At 42.0% G+C, this 27,260-nt stretch overlaps 1 protein-coding gene and 2 pseudogenes across 1 annotated transcript; all 3 read right to left on the bottom strand.

Annotated features, from left to right (window-relative positions):
• Window positions 1–616: 616 nt before the first annotated feature.
• On the bottom strand, window positions 617–3,909 carry LOC109744591 (disease resistance protein RGA5-like; annotated as a pseudogene).
• Window positions 3,910–12,939: 9,030 nt separating this feature from the next.
• On the bottom strand, window positions 12,940–20,866 carry LOC141042145 (disease resistance protein RGA5-like; annotated as a pseudogene).
• A 3,194-nt stretch (window positions 20,867–24,060) lies between these two features.
• LOC109779962 (disease resistance protein RGA5-like) lies at window positions 24,061–27,218 on the bottom strand. The gene is made up of 7 exons (XM_073507564.1): window positions 27,132–27,218; window positions 26,676–27,044; window positions 26,353–26,432; window positions 25,315–25,738; window positions 24,710–24,966; window positions 24,136–24,493; window positions 24,061–24,072 (listed from the first exon to the last, which is right to left on the bottom strand). Exons 1-7 carry the CDS (start codon window positions 27,216–27,218, stop codon window positions 24,061–24,063), a joined length of 1,587 nt encoding a protein of 528 aa, XP_073363665.1.
• Window positions 27,219–27,260: the final 42 nt, after the last annotated feature.

Below are 27,260 nucleotides of genomic sequence, written 5' to 3' on the forward strand. Positions count from 1 at the left end.
AATACGGAGGGATTCCTTTGTCACATGATTTGATAAGATATAGTTATTTTTTTATTTTGTAATCAGATTCTTGATGTACCGTTTCAGGTATTTTCTTTTCAGAGATTTGGCCATTCAACTTTTCTTCTGATTGCTAATTGCCTTTATGTGAAGAACTTTGTATGGATTAGTTGATATGGTCAGTGGTCAAACTGTTTGAGTTGCAAAATTGTTTGAAATTTTAAATCTGCAGGTTGTATATATACAACCGGATATGATGTGCATCATGCGTAGCTGTCTTCTTAGTTTTGTTTGTTAGCATTAATTAATATCTACTTCTTTTTTGCAGACTCTTTTTTAATATTTGATGTACTTCAGATGTTGAGCATATGAGCATTTTTCTCTCCCGTTACAACACAGTTTATATTCTGGGTTGCGCCAGTTGCTTTCGGTTGGCGACGACTGCAATGTAGTTATCACCATGCTCCTTATGTTACTGGAAACATCATTCTTGATTATTTCTCCTTGTGCTACTGGTCACCACCATTGTTGATTATTTCTCCTTCCGTTGTGTTATCCAATAGATATTCTCCTAGTACATGTATATTTGGGTGATAAAGGAGCAAGCTATCCCTGATTAAACCCCAAATTGGCGAGATATGATGTTTTCTATCTGAATGTTGTTTCATAGAATTAATCATTGGTTTAGTTTGAGAGATAAAACCCAAATAAGTTTATGCAATGAACGAGAAATAACATGATTGCATGTTAATTTTCTTCTTAAGTTTCATAGTAGAGATTTTGCCACCGATGATCTACTGCACGCGGACGCCACATCCTTTCTTCTCAGGTATCATTCGACATTTCAAAGCCAGTCCGTTGCGACCAGGGTGCTGGAGGCTCTTGGGGTCGCAGCCCGCATTCCTGCTGGAGGTAAGTTTTGTAGCCTCCCATTGCAACGCACAGGCATTTGTGCTAGTAAGGTAGAAAAATTAGCAAGTAAAAAATAACTATATACTGTTTGACAGTGTGAATTATGGTAGTTACCATGAGGCGTCCCATATCTGTAACTCTCAGTCTAGGCTTGTTTTGATTCATATCTATCTCTTTCCTCAATGCATTTTCCACACTACTAATCTTCTCGCTTGTATCTTCACTGAATGTAACACAAACATCCTGAAGCGACGGAAAGTTCTCTAAACCCAATGCAAAATCACCAAACTTGAATGATGTGTCCTCCACATCCTGAAAATCTAATTTGAGGGTTTGGAGACTTTGCATGGCTCCTCGTCCAAACCTCAACTCCATGATGTCACTCTTGACACTGAACATCTTTAGACATAAAAATGCATAAGCAATGCCAGTGGTCAACCGTTTTTCTCTGCCTTGTGTAGGTTTCTCCACATGTATGACCAGTTCAGAGAGAGACACTATGCTCCTGAGAACTTGAAGGTCCTCCTCTCCTAATGTTTTCAGTGTGATACTTAGGAAGAACAGGTAAGACATGGAGCACATCCATCTTGGCACTGCATAAGTGATGCTATTAAGCATGTGGATTAACAACAATTGTGTTATTTGAGCAAAGGTTGACGGCAGCTCTTCTTCTATTTTGGTAGACCTTATGTCCAACACTTGCAGAAATTGTAGATTCCCGATCTCTTTCGGGATATTAGTGATAGATGTACCCCTTAAATTCAAATATCTCAAGTGAAACAAATTGCATATATCATTCCAATGGGTATTATACACTTCACATTCAGCTAAATCTAATACACGCAGGACTGGGAAACACAAGAGTGCTGGCAGCAAACTAAAAGCTGGAGTAAACACAGTAAGTGACCTCACGTGGGACAAGCTCACGGTTGCCAGCTGATTACCAACTTCTTCATTCCTGGTCTGCAAGGACAATCGGCGTATCTTACTTGGTAGATACTCTAACTGCTGACAATCTGGTGTTGTTAGAAAATTCTCCTCATGTGACAAATAAGTGATGAAGTCACGAACCATATCATGCACACGACGAAGGCTATTTAAATATGAAGGCTGGACCAAGTTTATATTAACTAGCTCCTTCAAGTAATCCTCTCCTACTTTATATAAGCCCCTCCCTTGTTCTTTTCTCACAAAACCTTCACCAACCCATTTCCAAATCAGTTGTTCTGCTTCAATATCATAATCCTCTGGATACAAACCAAGATGCAGTAAGCAAGTCTTTAGGTGCGGAGGTAGGCCAGAGTAACTTACAGATAATATTCTCCTCATGTTCTTCACATCATCATGATTATTGTCTAGCCCCGAACTGATGGATTTGTACACCTTGGACCAATACTCATGTGTATGTGCTCTTCCCTTTTCACTAGACAGCAAGCTACCTATCGCAAGGATAGCTAGCGGAACTACCCCACATCTTTTTAAAATTCTCTCAGATACTTCAACCAATTGATTAGGTTGTGACTTGTTCTCCATCTCATATATTATTTGATAGAACAACTTTCTTGAGTCGACAACAGAAAGAGGTTTCAGCCGATATACACCACCAGCTTGCAGGGAAACATCAAGAACCCGAGTTGTTGTGATTACTCTACTTCCGTATCCATTCTCAATCAATGCATACTTGATATTTTCCCAGACGGATTTATCCCATATGTCATCAATAACTATCAAGTACCTTCAGTTGATATCAAAATACATATATTACATAAGAGTTGTCATACATTAATTGGGAAGAATTGAGCTGTGTAATAAAGCTTACCAACTTTTCTTCGAAAAATTAAAACTGGGGGATAATTTTACTTCGCCAGCCTCTACACCAACTAGGGACGATGCATACAGCCTTTTTAAGCATGAGTACTAAGATTTTTAAATCTTGGTTACACACCAAGCCTAGTCCTGAAGGATAAATGCATGAGTACATCCACTCCCCCAACCATTTGAGCTATGCTGACTCCCAAAGCTTACCAACTTAAATGGCAAAGAAAATAAAAACTTGAGAGGTCTGCACTATTGTAATTTCCTTCTGGCATCCATATACGGAACATTGAGGAACACATATTCACAAACGTACCTCTTGTTTTCAAGGAATGTTCTTATTTCACTGATGAGTTGTTGCTCGCCCCATGATGCTTCATTAATGTTCTGGTACATCTACTTGTCAAGTTGATGGAGCATGCTCTTGAAAATATGCTTCATATTACGATTAAGAGACACGGAAACAAAGGCCGCACAATCGAATTGCAAATTTTGCTTTTGAATACTGATTTGCACTCTGAGCTTCTTATACACTGCATTGGCAAGGGTTGTCTTGCCCAATCCACCAAATCCAACAATAGAGACCACTTTTAGACATTTCTCCGAAACCTCATCTCCCTCCGTCAGCATCTTGATTACCTCAACGCTCTTCTCGTCAGTGCCAACGAGCTCTGTGGCCTTTCTATACAAGGCTGCTAGGCGAAGGGTGTCAATAGCTGGACCGACGGGCTTGGCAGCAGCCACATTGTCAACCTTGTACCTATCACGCCGGTCACTGACCTCCTTGATGCAGCTCTTGATGTCTTTGATATCGATGCCGATCTTGTGGCAAATCTTGCCCTTGGTCAACAGGCTAAGGCTCTTATCAATGAAATTCCTGAAGCTATGGGACTTATCTGGTCGGCCATCGGTTTCGATGCGCACCATGAACTTGTCGATGCTATCTTCCAGGCCATATGACAAGTCCCTCACAGCCTTGGCCCAAAGCTAGACTTGGATGTCCGGTGGCTGGTCGATTGGAGCCTCAGAAATCCTGAGGAGAGAGGTCTCCATGCTCTCCATCTCGGCTTTGAGGAACATGATCTCGCCCCTGACACCCCTCTGAAGGTTGTACTCCTTGGTGATTAGGTCGGCCAGCTTGGGCAGGAGGGTGCCTATCGCTCCAATAACCGCTTGGGCCATGCCCGGCCTGCGCTATAGCTCAGCCTCTCAGCCGGCCGCTGGTGTTTGCGGAAGCAGCAGAGGGAAGACGGTGGTGGCGATCGGCTGCGTTGATGAAGAACTTCGTCTTGCACTACATTGCCTAAAGAACGGCAACATGATTAGTCAGGAGCATGAAGTCAAAACTTCGGTAGAAATTCAGAATGAAGTCAAACAGAAAGACCTCAATGAAAGGAGAAAGAAGTGGGGATGGAGACCTGTCTTGAATTGAGAGAGAGTTGGAGAGTGAAGCATTGAGCGTACTGATGGGGAAATTAACTTTTCGAAAAGCTAATGGGGAAATTTTGGAGCTTGGTCTTTAGTTTCAGAGAAGATATACAGCAATCTGAAAGAGAGAAAAATATGAGTTGTAAATGAATAGGTTGAGAAAGCAATGATTTCAAGATAGTCATCACATGACAGCCTAACAACAATTACATATCATGCTGGAACTTAACAGCATCCTAAACATGATTAAGAAGCAGCAGCCACAGCAGTTTCTTAAGTTAACAAGCTACAGATCATGCGAGAAGAGCATATGCGAAAGCACCCAATTTACAGTATCCGGAGAATTTTTTCTCAAGGGGGAGATGGTGATTACCTAGAGCATCCTCAGAAGCCTGCGTGTGAGCTCGGAGTCAACAGATGAGCACTGTGAAAGCAAGATGAAGCTCAGATCTGAATCAACCGTACTCATACGAGGAGTTAAAGTATGCGGGAATCCGACTGGTTTGTCTGTTTCTAACGTGTCTACTGTCAAAGTGCAGTCTACGCATTCATAAAAAGAATACCCCCAGCCTTCGTTTGAAGCGCTCACACATTTTTAAATTCTAACCCTATTTTTACTCGAAAATGGTCGAGTAAATCATAATAGAAAGAGAGTCTCTCCTGTTTTACAGAATTAAGATACAAAAGGAGCATTTTCCGATCTTAGATGTGCCACAATTTCATATTCTAATATTTACATTGGTAAACAGATTGACAACTGAGTGACTATGCCACATCACCTCCGATTTTGTATGAGTTAGGAAGTTTTGCATCAAAACTGGAGATGAAATAATGTGGCAGATAGTCTTGGTATCAGAAAAATACAGCAGCCATTATTCAAAAGAAGTGTTTTCATGCTTTATAGAAAGTGTGTGTGTGTGTGCACGCGCGCGCGAGAGAGAGAGAGGGAGAGAGAGAGAGAGATTGGGGCTTGGGTTGTAGTATACTACAGAACCCAAGGTCCAATCTGAGGCTCATACTAGTACTATATAATACAACAACCTTGTCTCTTTGAACACAATTCGAGGTTTAAGGCAGAGTACTCTGTAGACTACTCCGTGCATCATTACACAAGTAAGAAATTTCGAGTTTTCAGGAGGAGAGTACTTACAGGATTTCTGCCATGTTACAGTTAACTAGTGGGGTGCCATCCATGTGATGGAGTCTGCTATTTGCAAACTCTATTGTCATAGTGAAGAAACCACGTTCCATGGTGGAATGCGAGCATGCCAAAAAAATCTGGGCATTGGTGCTGGAACAGAGAGAGGGCTCAAGTTGCCAAGGCTGCATCCAGTCACTTGGGCTAGTGATTTTACTATGCACGATGCAGTGTCCAAAGATGATAAGGCTTATATGATCACACTACTCTGGCGCATTTGTTAAGCAGAAATAGATTTGTGCATGGAGAGGAGTATGAACATATCAGATCTTTACTGCTTGTGGATGAACTGGTGTCCAATCTTGAGCTCCCTATTTCGGCATCAAGTTCTGTAGGCCGGCCGACACGCTGGACGCCTTCTCCCCTAGCCTGGACGATTATTAACATTGATGGTTCTCTTGATGTTGCAAACCGAACTGCTGGGTCCGGTTATGTCTGGTGAGGAAGTGTCAGGGTCTTATGGAGGAAGGCTGTATCAGGCAGCTGCTAGTGGTGGATACATTTATCAGCGAACTCTTGACTGCCAGAGTGGGAAATAGAAGCAGCTGTCAACAGAAATGTTCACCAAGCCATTGTTCAAACGGATTGCTCCGCCTTACTCTTCCTGTGGCATACTAGCAGGGCAGGGGTGCTCGATTAGAAGGAAAGTCCACATTCTGAATGAACTGAAAATTTTGTGCTGATCCTTTGAGGGTTTCAAGCTTCTTCATATTAACCGTGAGGCAAAATTTGCTCCACACTTGTGTACTCCCTTTGTAAAGAAATATTAGAGCGTTTATATCACTAAAATAATGATCTAAACGCTCTTGTATTACTTTACAGCGAGTAACAAAGAAGCTCTTAGCATTGTTTCTGCTTCTTGCTATGATGTAAGTCATGAATTTCTTTCCTGATTAAAGTTATTCAATCAAAGGTGTAATCCGGACATTGAGCAATAAAGAACCTGATTACTATCAGAAAACAATTTCAAGGTAATTTTTTGTTGAAACCCAATGGCAGAGTAAACAAATGTGCAACAATAGGTGAGTATATATGGAAAACATAAAGAGACAAAGAAAACAAGAAGAAAAGGTAACGATCAGACTTGTAGTACTGTATTGTATATCGTAACACACAATTAATTTGCATGTCTTTTTTTTGAGAAAAGGAGGATGACCCCCGGTCTCTGCATCGGGGCGATGCATACGGCCACTTTATTAATTATTATTAGGTGTCACAATTGAAGAGATTTAATACAAAAGTAATATGACGAAAGCAATCTGTAACAAAATGCTGTCGAAAACCATAAAGTTCTTATAAGACAAAATGGGGTGAAGCAAGCCAGTGGCTGACTGGCTGTTAGCGTTGGATGGGCACAACTGGAGCAGTGGTATTTAATTCAGGAAATAACCCATTAAACTTACATGGATAAAGAAGGGGCATTTTAGATGTGTCAAGATTTCTCACTCTAAACAGATCGACATCTGAGTGATTATGAGACATCACCTCCACTTCTATATGAATTAGGCAGTCTTGGATCAAAGTCAGATATTAAAAAAAACTAGCAGATAGTCTTGGTATCAGAAATGTAGCAGGCATTATTAAAACGAAGTGTTTTCATACTTTCTAGAAAGCGAGAGAGCGAGAGAGAGGGATTGGGGCCTGGGCTGTAGTATATTACAGGAACCAAGGTCCGATCTGTGGCCCATACTAGTATACCATATTACAACAAGCTTGTCTCTTTGAACACAATTCGAGTTTGAAGGCAGAGTACTCTGTAGACTACTCCGTGCATCATTACACAAGTTAGAAATTTCGAGTTTGTGGAAGTTACCTATTGTGCCATACTAAGTCAGCTACAGTTATTTTGGGGCGGAGGGAATATTTGCAACTCTATTGTCGTAGTGAAGAAACCATGTTCCATGCCATGGTGGAATGCGTGCATGCAAAAAAGTTCCGGGCATCGGGCCCTCGAACCGGGACAGAAGGGTCTAGACGAACCGGGACAAATGCCCCACGAGGCCCGGCCGGCCCCATGGGCGCACGAACCGGGACGTATGCCCCCCATGGGTCCCGTTTCGTGACTGAACCAGGACTAATGGGCTGGCCAGGCCCCAACCAAAGCCATGTTTTCTACTAGTGTTAGTCCTGTGAACCTTGTTGTACGGTGGGTAAGGTCTCTTGTTCTGTCTTAAGCTTTCCTGAGGCAGTGGCCCTAATGGTAGTAAGATGTTTTTTCTTCCAGGGTTTTTCGCATGATAGTACTCCACTGGTCAATGGAGGCATCCTGCAATTGTAGGTACCCTCAGAATGTCGTTATAGTTGTAAGCTCCTCAAAGTATCAGTCATGTAATTAACCATATCGTCTATGAAATAATAGTGACAGAACCCCTAAGAAACTTGTTTGCCCAGAAGACAACTTTAATTCTATCGATTATATATATTTTATACAAAGTCGGAACGGTTGGATAAACCTTTTTTAATAAAATCCCTAAAAAAAGAAGTTTTACCTCTCATTTGTATTTTTGGATTTATCCTTTGATGGTGGTTGCCATAATGGCAAAAATTACCGAGGAAAGGACAGTCCTGTTGTTTTTATTAAAGATTCTTATTCTAGAATTTTCTATTCACGGAGCCTAATCACAATCTAGACATCACTATCAGGATATTTTCGGGACCATAAATTCATACCAAAAATGTATGAACTCTATTTATGCAAGTATCACCAATGAATCCATGAAAACATTCAAGACTGTATTTTTTGTTCTTATTTTCTCTCATATATGGGATTGGATTTAAATCTTTAAGGTGAAATGTGTCAAAACTATCTAATGTCAATTATATTACAAACACGATTAGATTGTGCACAGTGGATGCATATTTTAAACGACGAACATTACAAATGTAACATGAGTTTGTTATTAATATTTAACAATGTTATCACATCATGTTGTCATAAGTTATTAAAACTATATTAGCTCTGAATGTGATATGATAAAAATGAGTTAAAAATAAGCATAAAGGTTTAGTATAAACATGTTCAAATTGTGGCTCCTCAACCTCACAAACCATTTTTGGATTTATCCTTTGATAGGTGGGTGCCATAATGGAAAAAATTACCTAGGAAAGGACAGTCCTATTGATTTTATTAAAAAATTCTTATTCTAAAATTTACTATTCAAGAAGCCTAATCATAATCAAGACATCACTATCAGGATATTTTCAAGACCATAAATTCATACCAAAAATGTATAAACTCTATTTATGCAAGTATCACCAATGAATCAATGAAAACATTCAAGACTGTATTTTTTGTTCGTATTTTATCTCATATATGGGATTGGATTAAAATCTTTAAGGTGTAATGTGTTAAAACTATCTAATGTCACTTATATTACAAACACGATTAGATTATGCACAGTGGATGCATATTTTAAACGACGAACATTACAAATGTAACATGAGTTTGTTATTAATATTTAACAAAGTTATCACATCATGTTGTCATAAGTTATTAAAACTATATTAGCTCTGAATGTCATATGATTAAAATGAGTTTAAAATAAGCATAAAGGTTTAGTATAAACATGTTCAAATTGTGGCTCCTCAACCTCACAAACCATTTTGGGTCCGTCTATGTCACATCTAGATGTGAGATAATATCTCACATCTAAATATGATGTCATCAATTTTTGTGGCCACTTTGTTTGTTTGTCTCTGTTGTATCGATCTTGTTTCACGTCTTATTTTCTGCGACTCCCACTTCAGCCCACCGCGACGCTCCAGTGACAAACAACGCACCTCTCAGACATGGCATGGCCTGCCATGGGCCTTGTGGTCGTTATACTTGTTGGGGTTGTGCATAAAAAACCAAACAAAACGCTCAATAAGTTTTGCCTTATTGGTGGTTGTTGCTCTTTTATTGGCCTGGGCTTGTGGGAAAAAGCTTATGAAATGAAAAACTTACACATGAAATTTCCTCAAAAAAGAAACTGCAGATGCTTTGTGTACTGAAAAGAAAAACTGCAGATGCTTTGTACTTACAAAATAGAAAAACATTGCACTAGTATCAACGGACTGGGCAGCAATAAAATCAGTAATGATCCAGTCATGACATGGAAATTGCATCACCAATTGATTGGATATATGTGCAACTTGACATTGTACAGGAAGCATCAAGTACAAAAATTGATTAAAAAAAGAGAGCAGAAAAGATCCTTCAAATTGTTACTTCCTCTCACCACACACATATGAATACTTGCAATAAGTTGTACTCCATAAAAAGGGCCTTTGAGACTGCATGCATATCATGATACTTCACTATTCTGTAACAGAAAATTTTGGAATCATGAAATACAAAACTACAGACAAAAGGAACAGAGACAAGAACAAGCAGTGATGCTTTTCAAATAGTTCTTTAAAAAATAGAAGCATGTTGTAAAAATAACTGGCAAACACAAAAAATTATTCCGACGTTTGGATGTAATTTTTTCAAAAAACCAACTGGTTTATGAAAATTTTGGTGAAGTCAAAAATATGTAATATCATCCGAAAAAATAAATTTGGAAAAGAGAGACACAACAATTATATTAATTATAAGAATTCAAATTTGGAAAAAGATCATGATTCTTAAAAACAAAAATTTGAAAACAAAAATTTGGGGAAAATGTTTTTAAGTTCGTAATTCTTAAAAAATCTTGATGATCAGACAGATGCCCCACAAATTGTATGTCAGGGATATAGTTGGACTTGCAACTAGGACAAAAAATGTCGTTGCCCAGTTACGAGTTGAGAGTGTGATTGCAACTAGGACAAAAAAAGGTTGGGCCCCAGTTGCGAGTCAAAGGTGGGCTTGCAACTGGGACAAAAATAGTCAGGTTCCGGTTACAAGTCGAGGGTGGACTTGCAACTGAGGCAGAAAATGGTCGGCCCTAGTTGCGAGTCGAGGATAAACTTGCAACTGGGACAAAAAAAGGTTGGACCCCAATTGCGAGTCGAGGATGGGGTTGCAACTCAGACAAAAAAGGTCAGACCCTAGTTGCGAGTCACAATGAACTTGCAACTGGAAGTAAAAATTGCCTCATAATTGCGAGTCAAGGATGGACTTGCAACTGGGACAACAAATGGTCAGGCTCTACTTGCGAGTCGAGGGTGGACTTGCAACTAGGGAAAGAAGTTTGGACGTAGTTGCGAGTCGAGGGTGAGATTGCAATTGAACCAAAAAACAAGGTCTGGCCCCAATTGCGAGTCGAGTGTGGACTTGCAACTGGACAAAAAGGTCAGACCCGAGTTGTGAGTTGAGGGTGGACTTGAAACTAGCACAAAAATAGGTTGGGCCCTAGTTACGAGTCAAGATTGGACTTGCAATTGAGACAAAAGGTCGCGCTCCAGGTGCAAGTCAAGGGTAGACTTGCAATTAGGGCAAAAAAGGTTGGGTCCTAGTTGCGAGCCGAGGGTGGACTTGCAACTGAGAAAAAAAAAGTTAAACCCTAGTTGCGAGTTAAGTGGTGGACTTGCAACTGGGACAAAAAAGGTTGGGTCCACTTGCGAGTCAACGGTAGACTTGCAACTGGGACAAAAAAGGTTGAACCCAATTGTGAGTTGAGGTTGGACTATCAACTGGAGAAAAAAAGGCCAGGCTACAGTTGTGAGTCGATGATGGACTTGCAATGGGACAAAAAAGGTTGGGCCCTCAGTTGCGAGCCGATGGTGGACTGACAATTGGGACTAAAAAATATGAGGCTCCAGTTGTGAGTCGAGGGTGAACTTGCTACTGGGACAAAAAAGGCCAGCCCTGAGTTGCGAGTCGAGAATGGACTCGTAGCTGGGACAAAAATTTCGGGCCCCGATTACGATTCAAGGTTGGGATTGCAACTGGGACAAAAGAAGGCCAGGCCCCGATTGCAAGTTGAGAATGGACTTGTAACTGAACAAGAAAAAAGACATCATCTTTGATTGTGGACAGTCAATTGACAACGAAGTAAAAAAACATTAATTTAAAAAATAAAATGGAAAAATGGAAAAATAAAATAAATAATTTCATGAATCAAAAACTTTACAAATTTAAGAAAAAGAAGGAAAAGGCAAAAAAAATAAAAATAAAAAAATAAAAAATGTTTGCTTGTGGCTACAACCCACGCCGAGGCAAAGGTACGGGGGCTGTTATAAAGGAAACAACGGGCTAAACGCTACGATGAGAACCCCTCTCGCGAGCGACGCATGCAGAGACAACACCAAACAACAAAAAAAAGACCAAAGAACACGAATCTTGATGTCTAAATTGTGTAGTTAAAAGTTAGATGTGATGTAACTATTTCACATTCACATCTACTCCTTGTAAGTCTTTTTAAACATTTTAAATGGAATACAACATACGGATGTATGTAGACATATTTTAGAGTGTAGATTCACTCATTTTGCTTCGTATGTAGTCACTTGGTGGAATATCTAGAAAGACTTATATTTAGGAACGGAGGGAGTAGATGTTAAAATAGCAAACCCGTTACGAAAATGCATAGAAAAACGCAAAAACACTCAAAACAAAAAAGGAAAGTTGGCGTCTCGTCCATTCTCCACTTACACCTCTGTAAGCACACACAAACAACTCAAAACAAAAACAAAAAACAGAAAAAAAATACTAATATACAACCCTAGACTTAAGAAAACCAATACATCAATAAAGAAAAAAAGATTAAAACAGTCCACAGAGAGATGGTATCGGATGAGTGAGACTCTTTCAATTCTACACATCGGTTTGAAAAAAAACACAAGCACTTCAGAGGGGATAGCAGGCCCATACAATGGACAGAGACAGCCCCGGGAGGGACACGCGATGCAGGACACACACATCGACGCAAGGGACAAAACAATGCCGCATCAACAGATTTTGCACGAACTTTACAGCCTTGATCTTGTGGTGGACAACTTAGATGTAAGATAACTATTTCACATCTAGATGTGAAATAGCAAATCTGAACCATTTTTATAGATCTCCGTCAAGACGGAGTTCTGGGTGTACGAAGTCATGTCCATGTTCTGGACTTGGCTGTGGAGGGAGTGGATGATGTCCAGGGATGTCGCCAATGGAAAAAATGAAATAAGAAGATGGTTTTTAGTGCTGCTGCAATGCATAACAAAGAATAGCCAAGAACAACTCCGAATAATAAACAGACAACAAGAACAAATAAGCGCACGAGTTCAGGTGTGACGATTCCGAACTCTAATCTACCAAAGACTTGGCCCTCAGCGCACTTAGGGGGCACGGCCACAGCACCCATGGCGCGTGCGGGGATGCCCAGAGCACGTAGGGTGCACCCACCTTGCCACAACACCTCCCCGACAGTGATTGGCCGGTCCTCTCGGGCCGTCCAATCACCGGCGGCAAGATGCCGTCGTAAGGAGCGCGACGTGCGCAAGAACCAAAGACTCGACATAACGTCTAGAACATCATTGTGACTGCTCTACGATCTATTGCAACCAAACACTTGCCCCCGCGACGCACTTGGTGGGCACGACCACAACAAGCAGGCCTCGTCGCTGGTGCTCGCGCATGCCGCTCACGTCGCCAAAGCACCTTGCCCCCGCTGGTCTAATGACCTATATTTTTGTTTTTTTATGCCAAATTTGCGTATTGAATCAATATGAATTTAGTTGTTTGTATACCAAATGTAATTTTCTTTTGAAACTATCGTAAGATTAGCTCGGGTGAAGAATAACTCAACCCTTGGTGATGAATAGTATTACTAGTGTTTCCAATGCATAAATAAGTATCATAATACGATAAAATTATATAAGGTTAAAAAGAATATAGGCAAACGTATACTTCCACTAATTGCATATACGGTTTACTTGCGTGAACTTCACCTTCTTTTTTTGTGAATGTTAGTATGGGCCTGTTTTGATTCATCTTGACCTCTTTCTGAACAGCATATTTCACCTTTTGAGTCTCAGTGTCTTCTTTGTTGAAGGGGAACTCGACAACAATATGTTCAAGCAAAGAGAGATTCTCTATACCAAGTACAAGATCACCAAACTGAAGCAATGTGTCATGCACATTATATAAAACTAACAGGAGGGTATGTAGACTTTGCATGGCTACCCGTGCAAACTTCAACTCCATGGTGTCACCCTTGACAGTAAACGTCTTTAGACACCGAAATGGATAAGCATCTTCAAGGACCAACCGTTTGTCTCCACCCTATGTTGGTTTCTCCACTTGTATGTACAGTTCACTGAGAGATGCTATGTTCCCAAGTACTTGAATGCCCTCTTCTCCCAGTGTTTCAAGTACAATATTTGGAGAGAAGAGGAAAGACATGGAGCACATCCACCTAGGCATTGCACAAGTGATGCTATCAGCCACATAGAATAACAACAATTGGGTTAGTTCAATAAAGGTTGACGGGAGCTCTTCTTCTATATTAGTGTACCTAATGTCCAGCAGTTGTAGAAATCGCAGATTCCCAGTAACTTTTGGGATCTTGGTGATAGATGTACCCATTAAACTCAGATACCTCAAGTGAAACAAACTGCATATATCCTTCCAATTATTATTGTCCACTTCCCTGCGGTAACTTAAATCGAATACACGTAGGACTGGGAAACCCGAAAGTGTTGGCAACAAACTGAAAGCTGGTCTAGCCACAGTAAGTGACCTCACATGGGTCAAGCCCATAGTTGACAGCTGATTAGCAACTTCTCGAATGCAGGTCTGGACAGAAAATCGGCGGATCTTACTTGGTAGATACTCTGGTTACGGACCACCTATTGTTGTCAGGAAATTCTCCTCATTTGATAAGGAAATGATGAGGTCACGCACCATATCGTGTATACGACAAGAGCACATTTTATTTGCATTTTCAAATTTTACAGGTTGGACCAAGCTTTTATTAATGAGCTCATCCAAGTAATTGCCTCCTACTTCATACAAGCTCTTCCCCTGTTCTTTTTTCACAAAACCTTCTCCCACCCATTTCCGTATCTGCTGTTCTGTTTCAATCTCATAATCCTCTGGGTATAGACTAAGATGCAGTAAAAAAGTCTTCTAGTGTGGAGGTAGGTTAGAGTAACTGACATATAATATCCTTCTCATGTTCTTCACATCATCATGACTATTGTCTAGCCCTGGACTGATAGATTTCTGCACCTTGGACCAATACTCAAGTGTATGTGCTCTTCCCTTTTTGTTGGACAGCAAGCTACCTATCGTAAGTATAGCTAGCGGCACACCCCCACATTTTTTAGAATGTTCTCAGATACTTCAAACAATTGATTAGGTGGTGACTTGTCCCCCATATCATATATTCTTTGATAGAACAACTTTATTGAGTCCACAGCAGAAAGAGGATTCAGCCGATAGACACCATCAGCTTGCTGGGCAACATCAAGGATGCGAGTTGTTGTGATTACTCTGCTTCCATATTCATTCTCAATCAACGCAAATTTGATGTTTTCCCACACAGACGTATCCCATATGTCGTGAATAACAATCATGTACCTTCAATTAATACCAGAACACATATATTATAAGGCTATTTAAGTTCTCATCATTGAGAAGAATTGAGCTACTTAATTAAGTGTAAATTAAATGGAAAAGGAAATAGAAAACTTAGTTCTGCACTATTGCAGTTTCCTTTTAACATCCATGGCTGAAACATTTCGGAGGGAGGGGGCATATGCACATACGTACCTCTTGTTTTCAAGAAATATTCTTATTTCACAGATGAGCTGTTCTTCACACCACGATGCCTCACTCGTGTTTTGGATCCTCTGCTTGTCAAGTTGATGGAGCAAGCTCTTGAAAATCTGCTCCATGTTAGGATTAAGAGACACGGAAATAAAAGTTGAACAATCCACCAGGGTTGTCTTGCCTAATCCACCAGATCCAACAATGGAGACCACCTTCAGTTGTTTCTCGGAAACCTCGTCTCCCTCTATTAGCATCTCGACTACCTCTAGCCTCTTCTCTTCAATGCCAACAAGCGCCGTCACCTTTGTATACAAGGCTTTCAGGCGAAGGGTATCAACCGTTGGACCAGGTGGTTTGGCAGCAGCCACACTGTCAATCTTGTACCTATTGTTGAAGATAATATTCGCAGCTATATCTCTAGGCGTTACGCATGTATCTTTCTGTTATGTTTCTATCTTCCGTAGGTAGTTGAATAGATTCTATCTCTACCTCTCTTGTTCTCCAAGAATGTAATTCAAACAGATGTATGCGCCTATGGGATAAGCCCCGTCAATCTATAAATACACACCGCCCTCCAACGAGGGTGATACGCTTCCTCCTATCAATTTCTACATGGTAATTAGAGCATCCTCTTCCTTCTCGTCCTAAACCGCAGAAGCCTAGATCGATCTCTCCACAGAAAAACCATGTCGTCCTCCTCCTCCACCCCAACTCTCTCTAGCCTTGGATCCCAGGTCACAGAGAAGCTTACACGCGAGAACTATCTCCTATGGAAGGCGCAGATCCTGCCGCACTTCCTTGGGGCGGGCCTTTACGGCTATCTGGATGGCACCATTGCCGAACCAGAGAAGATGCTTACCGTGAAGGGCAAGTAGGGAAAGGACCAAGTCGTCATCAACCCGGTGTATGAAGCCTAGATGCATCAGGACCAGCAGGTCCTTGGGAACCTCATGAACAACCTGTCAAAGGAGGTGCTGGTCTCGGTCGTTTCTATCAGGACGGCACAAGCACTCTGGACATCATTGGGTAATATGTTTGCTTCTCAATCACGCTCACGTATTAATAATCTTCGGATCTCCCTGTCCAATGCCAAAAAGGGCAACCAATCTGCACCGGTGTACTTCTCCCGGATGCGTGGATATGCCGACGAGCTTGCTGCCGCGGGGAAGCCACTAGATGAGGATGAACTCGTCTCTTTCCTGCTGGTCGGGCTGGACCTCGACTACAACCCTCTGGTCTCAGCCCTAGATGCCCGCACCGAGCCGGTCACCGTCGATGCATTCTATTCCCAAGTGTGCAACTTCGATCAGCGAGTCGAGCTGCTCATAGGAGGCCATGATGTGGGCTTCAAATCTTCTGCAAACTCTGCCCGTCATGGCGGAGCTCCCCCTCGTGGCTATGGCAGGGGGAGAGAACAGAAGCAAGGAGGTGGTGGCGGTGGCTACAAGAAGAAGCAGACCACCGGCGGGCGCCCCTTCTACAACAACAACAAGGGTGCTCGTCCAGGTGGTGGCTCGTCCAGCAGCAACAAGGCCAACAATGATCTGATCCAGTGCCAAATCTGTAGCAAGATCGGTCACAGCACAAGGGACTGCTGGTACCGCTTCGATGATGATGCTCAAGAAGAAAAAGTTGCTGCTGCGGCTCAGTATGGTGTTGACACTAACTGGTATGTCGACAGCGGCGCAACTAACCACCTCACAGGAGAGTTGGAGAAGTTGATGACCCGTGAGAAGTATCGGGGCCACGACCAAATCCATGGTCCAGATGGATCAGGTATGAGAATAAATCATGTTGGTCAATCAATTATCAAAACCCCTAGCCATCCTATTCATCTTAAAAATATCCTTCATGCTCCTAATGATCAAAAATACCTTCTTTCTGTACATCGCATTGCTCGAGACAATCATGTATTACTTGAGTTTTACCCCTTCTTCTTTTTGATTAAGGATCTGGCAAAGAGGATGGTGCTCTACAGAGGTAGATGCGTTGGAGGGCTCTATCCGTTGATCCCTCGCTTTAGGAGCTCAAATAAACAAGCTTTTGGTGTCACACAATTATCTTCGGCAAGGTGGCACGATCGACTAGGACATCCTTCTTTTGCTATTGTTCAACGAGTGCTTAGGAAAAATAAACTCCCGTTTGTTGGTGAGCCTAGTAGTGAAACAGTGTGTGATTCATGTCAAAAAGCAAAAAGTAATCAACTCCCATATCCCGTGTCAACTAGTGTTTCTTCTAAACCGTTAGAACTCATTTTTCTGATGTATGGGGGCAAGCATCCACTTCTGTTGGTCGACACAAATACTATGTAAGCTTCATTGATGATTATAGCAAGTATACATGGATCTATCTTATTAAACATAAGTCTGATGTGTTTCAAGTTTCCCAAAATTTCCAAGCACTTGTTGAATGAAAGTTTGATAGAAAAATTATCACAGTCCAATCGGACTGGGTGGCGACTACGAGAAACTAAACTCTTTCTTCCAAAAATTGGGAATTTCCCATCATGTTTCTTGTCCAGACGCACACCAACAGAATGGCTCCGCTGAACGCACGCATCGCCATATTGTTAAAGTTGGCCTTTCTCTACTTGCAAACGCTTCCATGCCATGAAAATTCTTGGATGAAGCCTTCCTCACTGCCACACATCTCATTAATATTCTTCCAAGCCGTGTCATCAACTACCAAACACCTACAGAACGGCTTTCGCAAACCAAACCAAACTATGCCTCCCTTCGAGTTTTTGGGTGTGCATGTTGGCCCAATCTTCGACCCTACAACACCAGAAAACTTTCCTTTCGCTCAAAACAATGTGTTTTCAGTGGTTATAGTCCACAACATAAAGGGTTCAAGTGCTTAGATGTGCAAACTGGAAGAGTTTACATATCCAGGGATGTGGTGTTCGATGAGACCGTTTTTCCGTTTCAAGGTCTCCATCCCAATGCCGGAGCTCTCCTACAAAAACAAATCCTTCTTCTTCCTAGTTCTCTTTCCGGTTTAGATCAAGGGCGTAATGATATTTTTGATGATCACATGACTAACCCTCATAACCATACAACATAGTATCCTGGTGATGCAGATGATACAGGCATTTGTGGCGCAAAAAACGGTGCAGAAACTGCTGAAAATGAAGCTGTACAATAGCCAATATTTCATGCAGCGGAACCGGACATGGGCGCTGGACACGAGGGAGATTCACCTGCGCCTGCAACTGCGTCGGGATCAGTAGGCTCCAGACCCAGGAGGATCGCCTGCAGCAGCAGGCCACCTCGGAGTCACGCGCGCGTCGCAGTGACTGCGCCTCCCCAACGAGGCGGGCCACGAACGCGCCGCCCAGTGCGCATGGACCCACCTTCAGGTCAATCATCGCCCTCCACGCGCGGCATAGTTCGGCGGGCCGCTTACAACGACCGGGCCCCCGACAGCGGTTGGGCTCACGACAGCGACTGGGCCAGCGCAGATTCTCCTGACGCGCCTAGTGCACCCGACGGTGGATCGCCCTCGGGATCCGCCTCTACCAGCCCTGCACACCCAGGCGGATTGGGCGGATCTTCTGCAGCACCAACTCCTGTAGCGCATTCTACACGTGTTGGTACACGTCTACAAACAGGAAAAATTAATCCTGTCAATTACAAAAATATTCTTAAATTCGAGCTGACATGTTCTACTGATGTACCACATTCTGTTGAAGGGGCGCTGAATGATGCTAAGTGGAGAAAAGCCTTGGAAGAAGAATACAAGGCCTTGAGGAAGAATGAGACTTGGCACTTGGTTCCACCGGGTCAAGGTAAAAATTTGATAGATTGCAAATGGGTATACAAAGTTAAAAGAAAAGCTAATGGCACTATTGACCGGTATAAGGCTAGGTTAGTAGCTAAAGGTTTCAAACAGAGATAAGGGATAGATTATGAGGACACGTTTAGTCCTGTTGTCAAGGATGCTACTATCAGGCTTGTGTTGTCTATTGCTGTCTCTAGGAATTGGTGCTTAAGGAAATTGGACGTACAGAATGCGTTTTTACATGGTATTCTGGAAGAGGAGGTTTACATGAAACAACCACCTGGGTTGAAAGCAAGCATGCACCTTTCCATGTGTGCAATCTTGATAAAGCTCTGTATGGTCTGAAGCAGGCCCCGAGAGCGTGGTACTCATGATTGAGTGCAAAATTGCAAAATATTGGTTTTGTTCCATCCAAGTCAGATACCTCATTGTTTATTTACAATAGGTCTAATATCACAATGTTCATGCTCATATATGTTGATGATATTATTGTCACCAGCTCGTCCAGTGAAGCAGTGATAGCACTTCTGAAGGACTTGGGCTCAGAGTTTGCTCTCAAGGACTTGGGAGATCTGAGTTTCTTCTTAGGGATTGAAGTCAAGAAAACTGATAATGGTATAGTCCTCTCTCAAGAAAAATACGCAACTGATCTTTTGAAAAGAGTTGGCATGCAGAATTGCAAACCCTCTCCAACTCTGTTATCTAGTTCAGAAAAACTATCTTTGCATGAAGGAGAACTTCCAAGTCAGGAAGATGGCACTCAATATAGGAGTATGATTGGTGCACTTCAGTATTTAACCCTTACTAGACCTGATATCTCTTTTGCTGTGAACAAAGTTTGTCAGTTTCTACATGCACCTACCACCTTACATTGGTCTGCTGCAAAGCGTATTCTGAGGTATGTGAAGAATACAGTAAGTGTTGGTTTAACATTCAGTAAATCTCAGTCTACTCTTGTCAGTGCTTTCACTAATGCTGATTGGGCTGGAGACCCAGATGACAGAAGGTCAACAGGTGGCTTTGCAATATGTGTTGGTCAAAATCTAATATCATGGTGTGCTAAGAAACAAGTCATAGTCTCTCGGTCTAGTACAGAGGCTGAGTATAAAGCTCTAGCTAATGGGTACAGTCCATGCTAAAGGAACTTGGAGTGCCACAGGTATAAGTTCCTTGTATTTGGTGTGATAATTTGGGAGCCACATACCTTTCTGCAAATCTTGTTTTTCATGCCAGAACCAAAAACATTGAGATAGATTTCCACTTTGTTAGAGAGCGTGTTGCTAACAAGAAGTTGGACATTCGGTTTATTTATTCAAAAGATCAAGTTGCAGATGGCTTCACAAAGGCTTTGCCTACACGGAGCTTTGAAGAATTCAAGCGTAATCTCAACTTGGCCAAGTTGTGATTATGGGGCGTGTTAAAGTTAATATTCGCAGCTATATCTCTAGGCGTTATGCATGTATCTTTCTGTTATGTTTCTATCTTCTGTAGGTAGTTGAATAGATTCTATTTCTACCTCTCTTGTTCTCCAAGAATGTAATTCAAACAGATGTATGCGCCTATGGGATAAGCCCCATCAATCTATAAATACATGCGGCCCTCGAACGAGGGTGATACACTTCCTCCTATCAATTTCTACACCTATTACACCGCTCACTGACCTCCTTGATGCGGCTCTTGATGTCTTTGATAATGATGCCAATCTTGTGGCGAATCGTGCCCTTAGTCAGCAGGCTGAGGCTCTTATCAATGAAATTCCTGAAGCTATGAGACTCCTCTGGTCGGCCATGGGATTCAATGCGCACCATGAACTTGTCGATGCTATGTTCCAGGTCATATGACAAGTCCCTCATAGCCTTGGCCCTAACCTTGACTTACTTTATTGTCCGGTTGCTGGTCGATTGGCGCCTCAGAAATCCTGAGGAGAGCTGTTTCCATGCTCTCCATCTCGGCTTGGAGGAACATGATCTCGCCCCTCACACCGCTCTGAAGGTTGTACTCTTTGTGATTAGGCCGGCTAGCTTGGGCAGGATGGTGCCCATCGCTCCAATCACCACCTGAGCCATGCTCAACCTCTCAGCGGGCTGTTGGAGTTTGCAGAAACAGCGGTGGAGGGTGGTGGCGATCTGCTGCGGTGATGAAGAACTTCGACTTGCACTACATTTCCTAAAAACGCGTAACATGATTAGTCAGCAACATGAAGTCAAAACTTCGGTAGAAATTCAGAATGATGTCAAAAAGACAAACCTCGATGAAATGAGAAAGAGTCAGGGATGGAGACATGTCTTGAATTAAGAGAGAGTTGGAGAGTGAAGCAGTGACCATACTGATGGGGAAATTATTTTGTCGAAAAGCTGATGGGGAAATTATGGGGAACCAGAAGCTTGGTCTTTACTTACATAGTAGCAGATATACAGCAATCTGAAAGAAAGAAAATATGATTGGTAAATGAATAGGTTGAGAAAGAAGTGATTTCAAGATAGTCGTCACATGATAGACTATAACATCCCAATTTTCCCTATGATAAATGAATGAGGTAACCATTAAGAATAAATGTCCTTTTCCTATGATAAATGATCTGTTTGACCAGTTGGAGGGAGCTACTGTGTTTTCTAAGATTGACCTTCGTTCTGGTTATCATCAATTGAAGATTCGTGAGCAAGATATTCCAAAGACTACTTTTACTACAAGGTATGGGTTGTATGAATATACTGTTATGTCATTTGATTGACTAACGCTCCTGCATACTTCATGAATATGATGAACAAGGTGTTTATGGAGTTCTTGGATAAATTTGTGGTTGTTTTCATTGATGATATATTGGTGTTCTCCAAGAATAAGCAAGAGCATGAGGTGCATCTGCGTTTGGTATTGGAGAAATTGAGGGAACATCAATTGTATGCCAAGTTCAACAAATGTGAGTTTTGGCTGGATGAGGTAGCATTCCTTGGACATGTTGCGTCAGGTAATGGAGTTGCAGTTGATCCATCTAAGGTTGCTGCAGTTACGGAGTGGGAGACACCCATGACAGTTGGAGAGATTCGCAGCTTTTTGGGCCTTGCAGGATGTTACAGGAGGTTTATTGAGAACTTCTCCAAAATTGCAAAGCCTATGACTGAATTGTTGAAGAAGGAGAAGAAGTTTGTATGGACTGATGAATGTGAAGCCAGCTTTGAGGAATTGAAGCAACTTTTGGTTACAGCACCAGTTTTAACAATGCCAGACATACATAAGGACTTCCAGGTATATTGTGATGCTTCTCGTCAAGGACTTGAGAGTGTTTTGATGCAGGAAGATAAAGTTGTTTCATATGCTTCACGTAAGCTTAAGAATCATGAGCATAATTATCCTACACATGATTTGGAGTTAGCCTTAGTTGTGCATGCCTTGAAAACTTGGAGGCCATATCTTATTGGTAATCATTGTGATATGTTTACTGATCATAAGAGCTTGAAGTATATTTTTACTCAGAAGGATTTGAACCTCGGGCAGAGAAGATGGTTGGAGCTTATTAAGGATTATGATTTGAATGTGCAGTATCATCCTGGTAAGGCTAATGTTGTTGCTGATGCGTTGAGTCATAGGAGCCATGCTAATGAAATTAATATTGATAATATGCCACCGGAGTTATGTGAGCAGTTCAGGAATCTCAGGTTGGAGATGGTTCCTAAGGGATATTTAGCAACACTTGAGGTAAAGCCTACTTTGCTTGACAGGATCAGAGAAGCTCAAAAGGGTGATAAGGAGATCGCTGAGATAAAAGATAACATGGTTAAAGGTAAGGCAGAAGGTTTCCATGAGGATGAACATGGAGCCATATGGTTTGAGAAGCGTATTTGTGTACCTCAAGATGCAGATATCAGGAAGTTGATTCCTCAGGAGGCGCATGATTCACCTTATTCTATTCACCCAGGTAATACTAAGATGTATTTGGATTTGAGGGAAAAAATTTGGTGGCCTAGCCTGAAGAGGGAAATTGCTAGATATATTGCGACATGTGATGTGTGCCAAAGAGTTAAAGCACAACATCATAGACCAGCAGGTTTGTTACAACCATTGCCTATACCTTATTGGAAGTGGGATGAGATTGGTATGGACTTCATTACAGGTCTTCCCAGGACTCGGTCAGGTTATGATTCTATTTGGGTAGTTGTTGATCGTTTGACTAAAGTCGCTCACTTCATCCCAGTAAAGAGAACTTGTACCAGTGCTCAGCTAGCAAAGATTTATATGTCTAAAATTGTTTGTCTGCATGGAGTTCCAAGGAAGGTAGTGTCTGATAGAGGTACTCAGTTCACATCCAAATTTTGGCGTTAGTTGCATGAATCCTTGGGCACCAGGCTGGAGTTCAGTACAACTTTCCATCCACAGACAGATGGGCAGACACAGAGGGTAAATCAGATTTTGGAGGATATGTTGAGAGCTTGTGCTTTGGACTACGAGTCTAGTTGGGATGATAATTTACCTTATGCAGAGTTCTCATATAATAGCAGTTATCAGGCTAGTCTGAAGATGGCACCGTTTGAGGTATTGTATGGCAGAAAGTGCAGGACACCGTTGATGTGGGATGAGGATGGAGAGCATCAATTCTTTGGACCAGACTTGATCAGAGATGCTGAGGAGAAGGTCAAGTTGATTCGTGATAGACTGAAGATAGCGCAGTCCATACAAAAGATTTATGCAGATGCAAAACGTAAGGAGGTGACATATGAGGTAGGAGACCGTGCATATCTTCAAGTTTCACCACTTCGTGGAATTAAGAGGTTTGGAATCAAGGGTAAGTTAGCACCACGTTTTGTGGGACCTTACAAGATCTTAGAGCGTAGAGGAGAGGTAGCTTATCAGGTGGAGTTGCCAGAATCCTTGTCAGGAGTTCACGATGTGTTTCATATATCTGAGTTGAAGAAGTGCCATGCAGAGATGATGGATGTTCCGTTGAGGGACACGGTGCCACTTGAGGCAATTCAGTTGGAGAGTGATTTGACATATGAGGAGAAGCCTATTCAGATTCTGGAGACAACAGAGAGAGTTGATCGCACCAAGACAATTAAGTTATGCAAGGTTCAGTGGGATCATCATACAGAGGGTGAAGCTACCTGGGAACGAGAGGAAGATCTCAAGCAGGATCACCCACACCTATTTGCTAGCTAGCCCGAATCTCGAGGGCGAGATTCATCTTAAGGGGGTAGGTTTGTAACCCAATTTTCCCTAAATAAGGATGTTATTAGATCATTCATATGCATATCATATTTCTATTGCACTATTTTTCTTTCTGCAATATTTCAAATCATTATGCAACTATATACTGTTTGACAGTGTGAATTATGGTAGTTACCATGAGGCGTCCCATATCTGTAACTCTCAGTCTAGGCTTGTTTTGATTCATATCTATCTCTTTCCTCAATGCATTTTCCACACTACTAATCTTCTCGCTTGTATCTTCACTGAATGTAACACAAACATCCTCAAGCGACGGAAGGTTCTCTAAACCCAATGCAAAATCACCAAACTGGAATAATGTGTCCTCCACATCCTGAAAATCTAATTTGAGGGTTTGGAGACTTTGCATGGCTCCTCGTCCAAACCTCAACTCCATGGTGTCACTCTTGACACCGAACATCTTTAGACATAAAAATGGATAAGCAATGCCAGTGGTCAACCGTTTTCTCTGCCTTGTGTAGGTTTGTCCACTTCTATGACCAGTTCAGAGAGAGACACTATATATGCTCCCGAGAACTTGAAGGTCCTCCTCTCCTAATGTTTTCAGTGTGATACTTAGGAAGAACAGGTAAGACATGGAGCACATCCATCTTGGCACTGCATAAGTGATGCTATTAAGCATGTGGATTAACAACAATTGTGTTAGTTGAGCAAAGGTTGACGACAGCTCTTCTTCTATTTTGCTAGACCTTATGTCCAGCACTTGCAGAAATTGTTGGTTCCCGATCTCTTTCGGGATATTAGTGATAGATGTACCCCTTAAATTCAAATATCTCAAGTGAAACAAATTGCATATATCATTCCAATGGGTATTATACACTTCACATTCAGCTAAATCTAATACACGCAGGACTCGGAAACACAAGAGTCCTAGCAGCAAACTAAGTGACCTCACGTGGGACAAGCTCACGGTTGCCAGCTGATTACCAACTTCTTCATTCCTGGTCTGCAAGGACAATCGGCATATCTTACTTGGTAGATACTCTAACTGCTGACAATCTGGTGTTGTGAGAAAATTCTCCTCATGTGACAAATAAGTGATGAAGTCACGAACCATATCATGCACACGACGAAGGCTATTTAAATATGAAGGTTGGACCAAGTTTATATTAACTAGCTCCTTCAACTAATCCTCTCCTACTTCATATAAGCTCCTCCCTTGTTCTTTTTTCACAAAACCTTCACCAACCCATTTCCAAATCAGTTGTTCTGCTTCAATCTCATAATCCTCTTGATACAAACCAATATGCAGTAAGCAAGTCTTTAGGTGTGGAGGTAGGCCAGAGTAACTTACAGATAATATTCTCCTCATGTTCTTCACATCATCATGATTATTGTCTAGCCCCAAACTGATGGATTTGTACACCTTGGACCAATACTCATGTGTATGTGTTGTTCCCTTTTCACTAGACAGCAAGCTGCCTATCGCAAGGATAGCTAGCGGAACTCCCCCACATCTTTTTAAAATTCTCTCAGATACTTCAACCAATTGATTAGGTGGTGACTTGTTCTCCATCTCATATATTCTTTGATAGAACAACTTTCTTGAGTCGACAACAGAAAGAGGTTTCAGCCGATATACACCACCAGCTTGCAGGGAAACATAAAGAACCCGAGTTGTTGTGATTACTCTACTTCCGTATCCATTCTCAATCAATGCATACTTGATATTTTCCCAGACGGATTTATCCCATATGTCATCAATAACTATCAAGTACCTTCAATTGATATCGAAATACATATATTACATAAGAGTTGGAGTGAAATGCACCACTAGTCGACGAACTCAAATTGATTGCACACTTTAGGCCAACAACTCAAGAAGTGATCGGATTTAGTCCGCAAACTCGTTGATTTGGCCTAAAATGTGCAATCAGTTTGAGTACATGGACCAGTGGCGCATTTAATTGGGCAGAATTGAGCTGTGTAATAAAGTCTACCAACTTTTCTTTGACAAATTAAAACTGGGAGATAATTTTACTTCGCCAGCCTCTACACCAACTAGGGACGATGCGTACAGCCTTTTTAAGCATGAGTACTAAGATTTTTAAATCTTGGTTACACACCAAGCCTAGTCCTCAAGGATAAATGCATGAGTACAAGGAAAGCATGGTCCTCAAGAACAAATAGGAACCTAAATTCACCTCCGTGAGGATTTGAACTCAGGTGTTGGGTTTGTACATCCACTCCCCAACCATTTGAGCTATGCTGATTCCCAAAGCTTACCAACTTAAATGGAAAAGAAAATAAAAACTTGAGAGGTCTGCACTATTGTAATTTCCTTCTGGCATCCATATACGAAACATTGAGGAACACATATTCACAAACGTACCTCTTGTTTTCAAGGAATGTTCTTATCTCACTGATGAGTTGTTGCTCGCCCCATGATGCTTCATTAATGTTCTGGTACATCTACTTGTCAAGTTGATGGAGCATGCTCTCGAAAATCTGCTTGATATTAGGATTAAGAGACACGGAAACAAAGGCCGCACAATCGAATTGCAACTTTTGCTTTTGAATACTGATTTGCACTCTAAACTTCTTATACACTGCATTGGCAAGGGTTGTCTTGCCCAATCCACCAAATCCAACAATAGAGACCACCTTTAGACATTTCTCCGAAACCTCATCTCCCTCCGTCAGCATCTTGATTACCTCAACGCTCTTCTCGTCAGTGCCAACGAGCTCCGTGGCCTTTGTATACAAGGCTGCTAGGCGAAGGGTGTCAATAGCTGGAACGACGGGCTTGGCAGCAGCCACATTGTCAACCTTGTACCTATCACGCCGGTCACTGACCTCCTTGATGCGGCTCTTGATGTCTTTGATATCGATGCCGATCTTGTGCCGAATCTTGCCCTTGGTCAACAGGCTGAGGCTCTTATCAATGAAATTCCTGAAGCTATGGGACTTATCTGGTCGGCCATCGGTTTCGATGCGCACCATGAACTTGTCGATGCTATCTTCCAGGCCATATGACAAGTCCCTCACATCCTTGGCCCAAATCTTGACTTGGATGTCCGGTGGCTAGTCGATTGGAGCCTCAGAAATCCTGAGGAGAGAGGTCTCCATGCTCTCCATCTCGGCTTTGAGGAACATGATCTCGCCCCTGACACCCCTCTGAAGGTTGTACTCCTTGGTGATTAGGTCGGCCAGCTTGGGCAGGAGGGTGCCCATCGCTCCAATCACCGCCTGGGCCATGCCCGGCCTGCGCTATAGCTCAGCCTCTCAGCCGGCCGCTAG

The sequence above is a fragment of the Aegilops tauschii genome, chromosome 2, assembly GCF_002575655.3.
Source record: "Aegilops tauschii subsp. strangulata cultivar AL8/78 chromosome 2, Aet v6.0, whole genome shotgun sequence".
NCBI lineage: Eukaryota > Viridiplantae > Streptophyta > Magnoliopsida > Poales > Poaceae > Aegilops > Aegilops tauschii.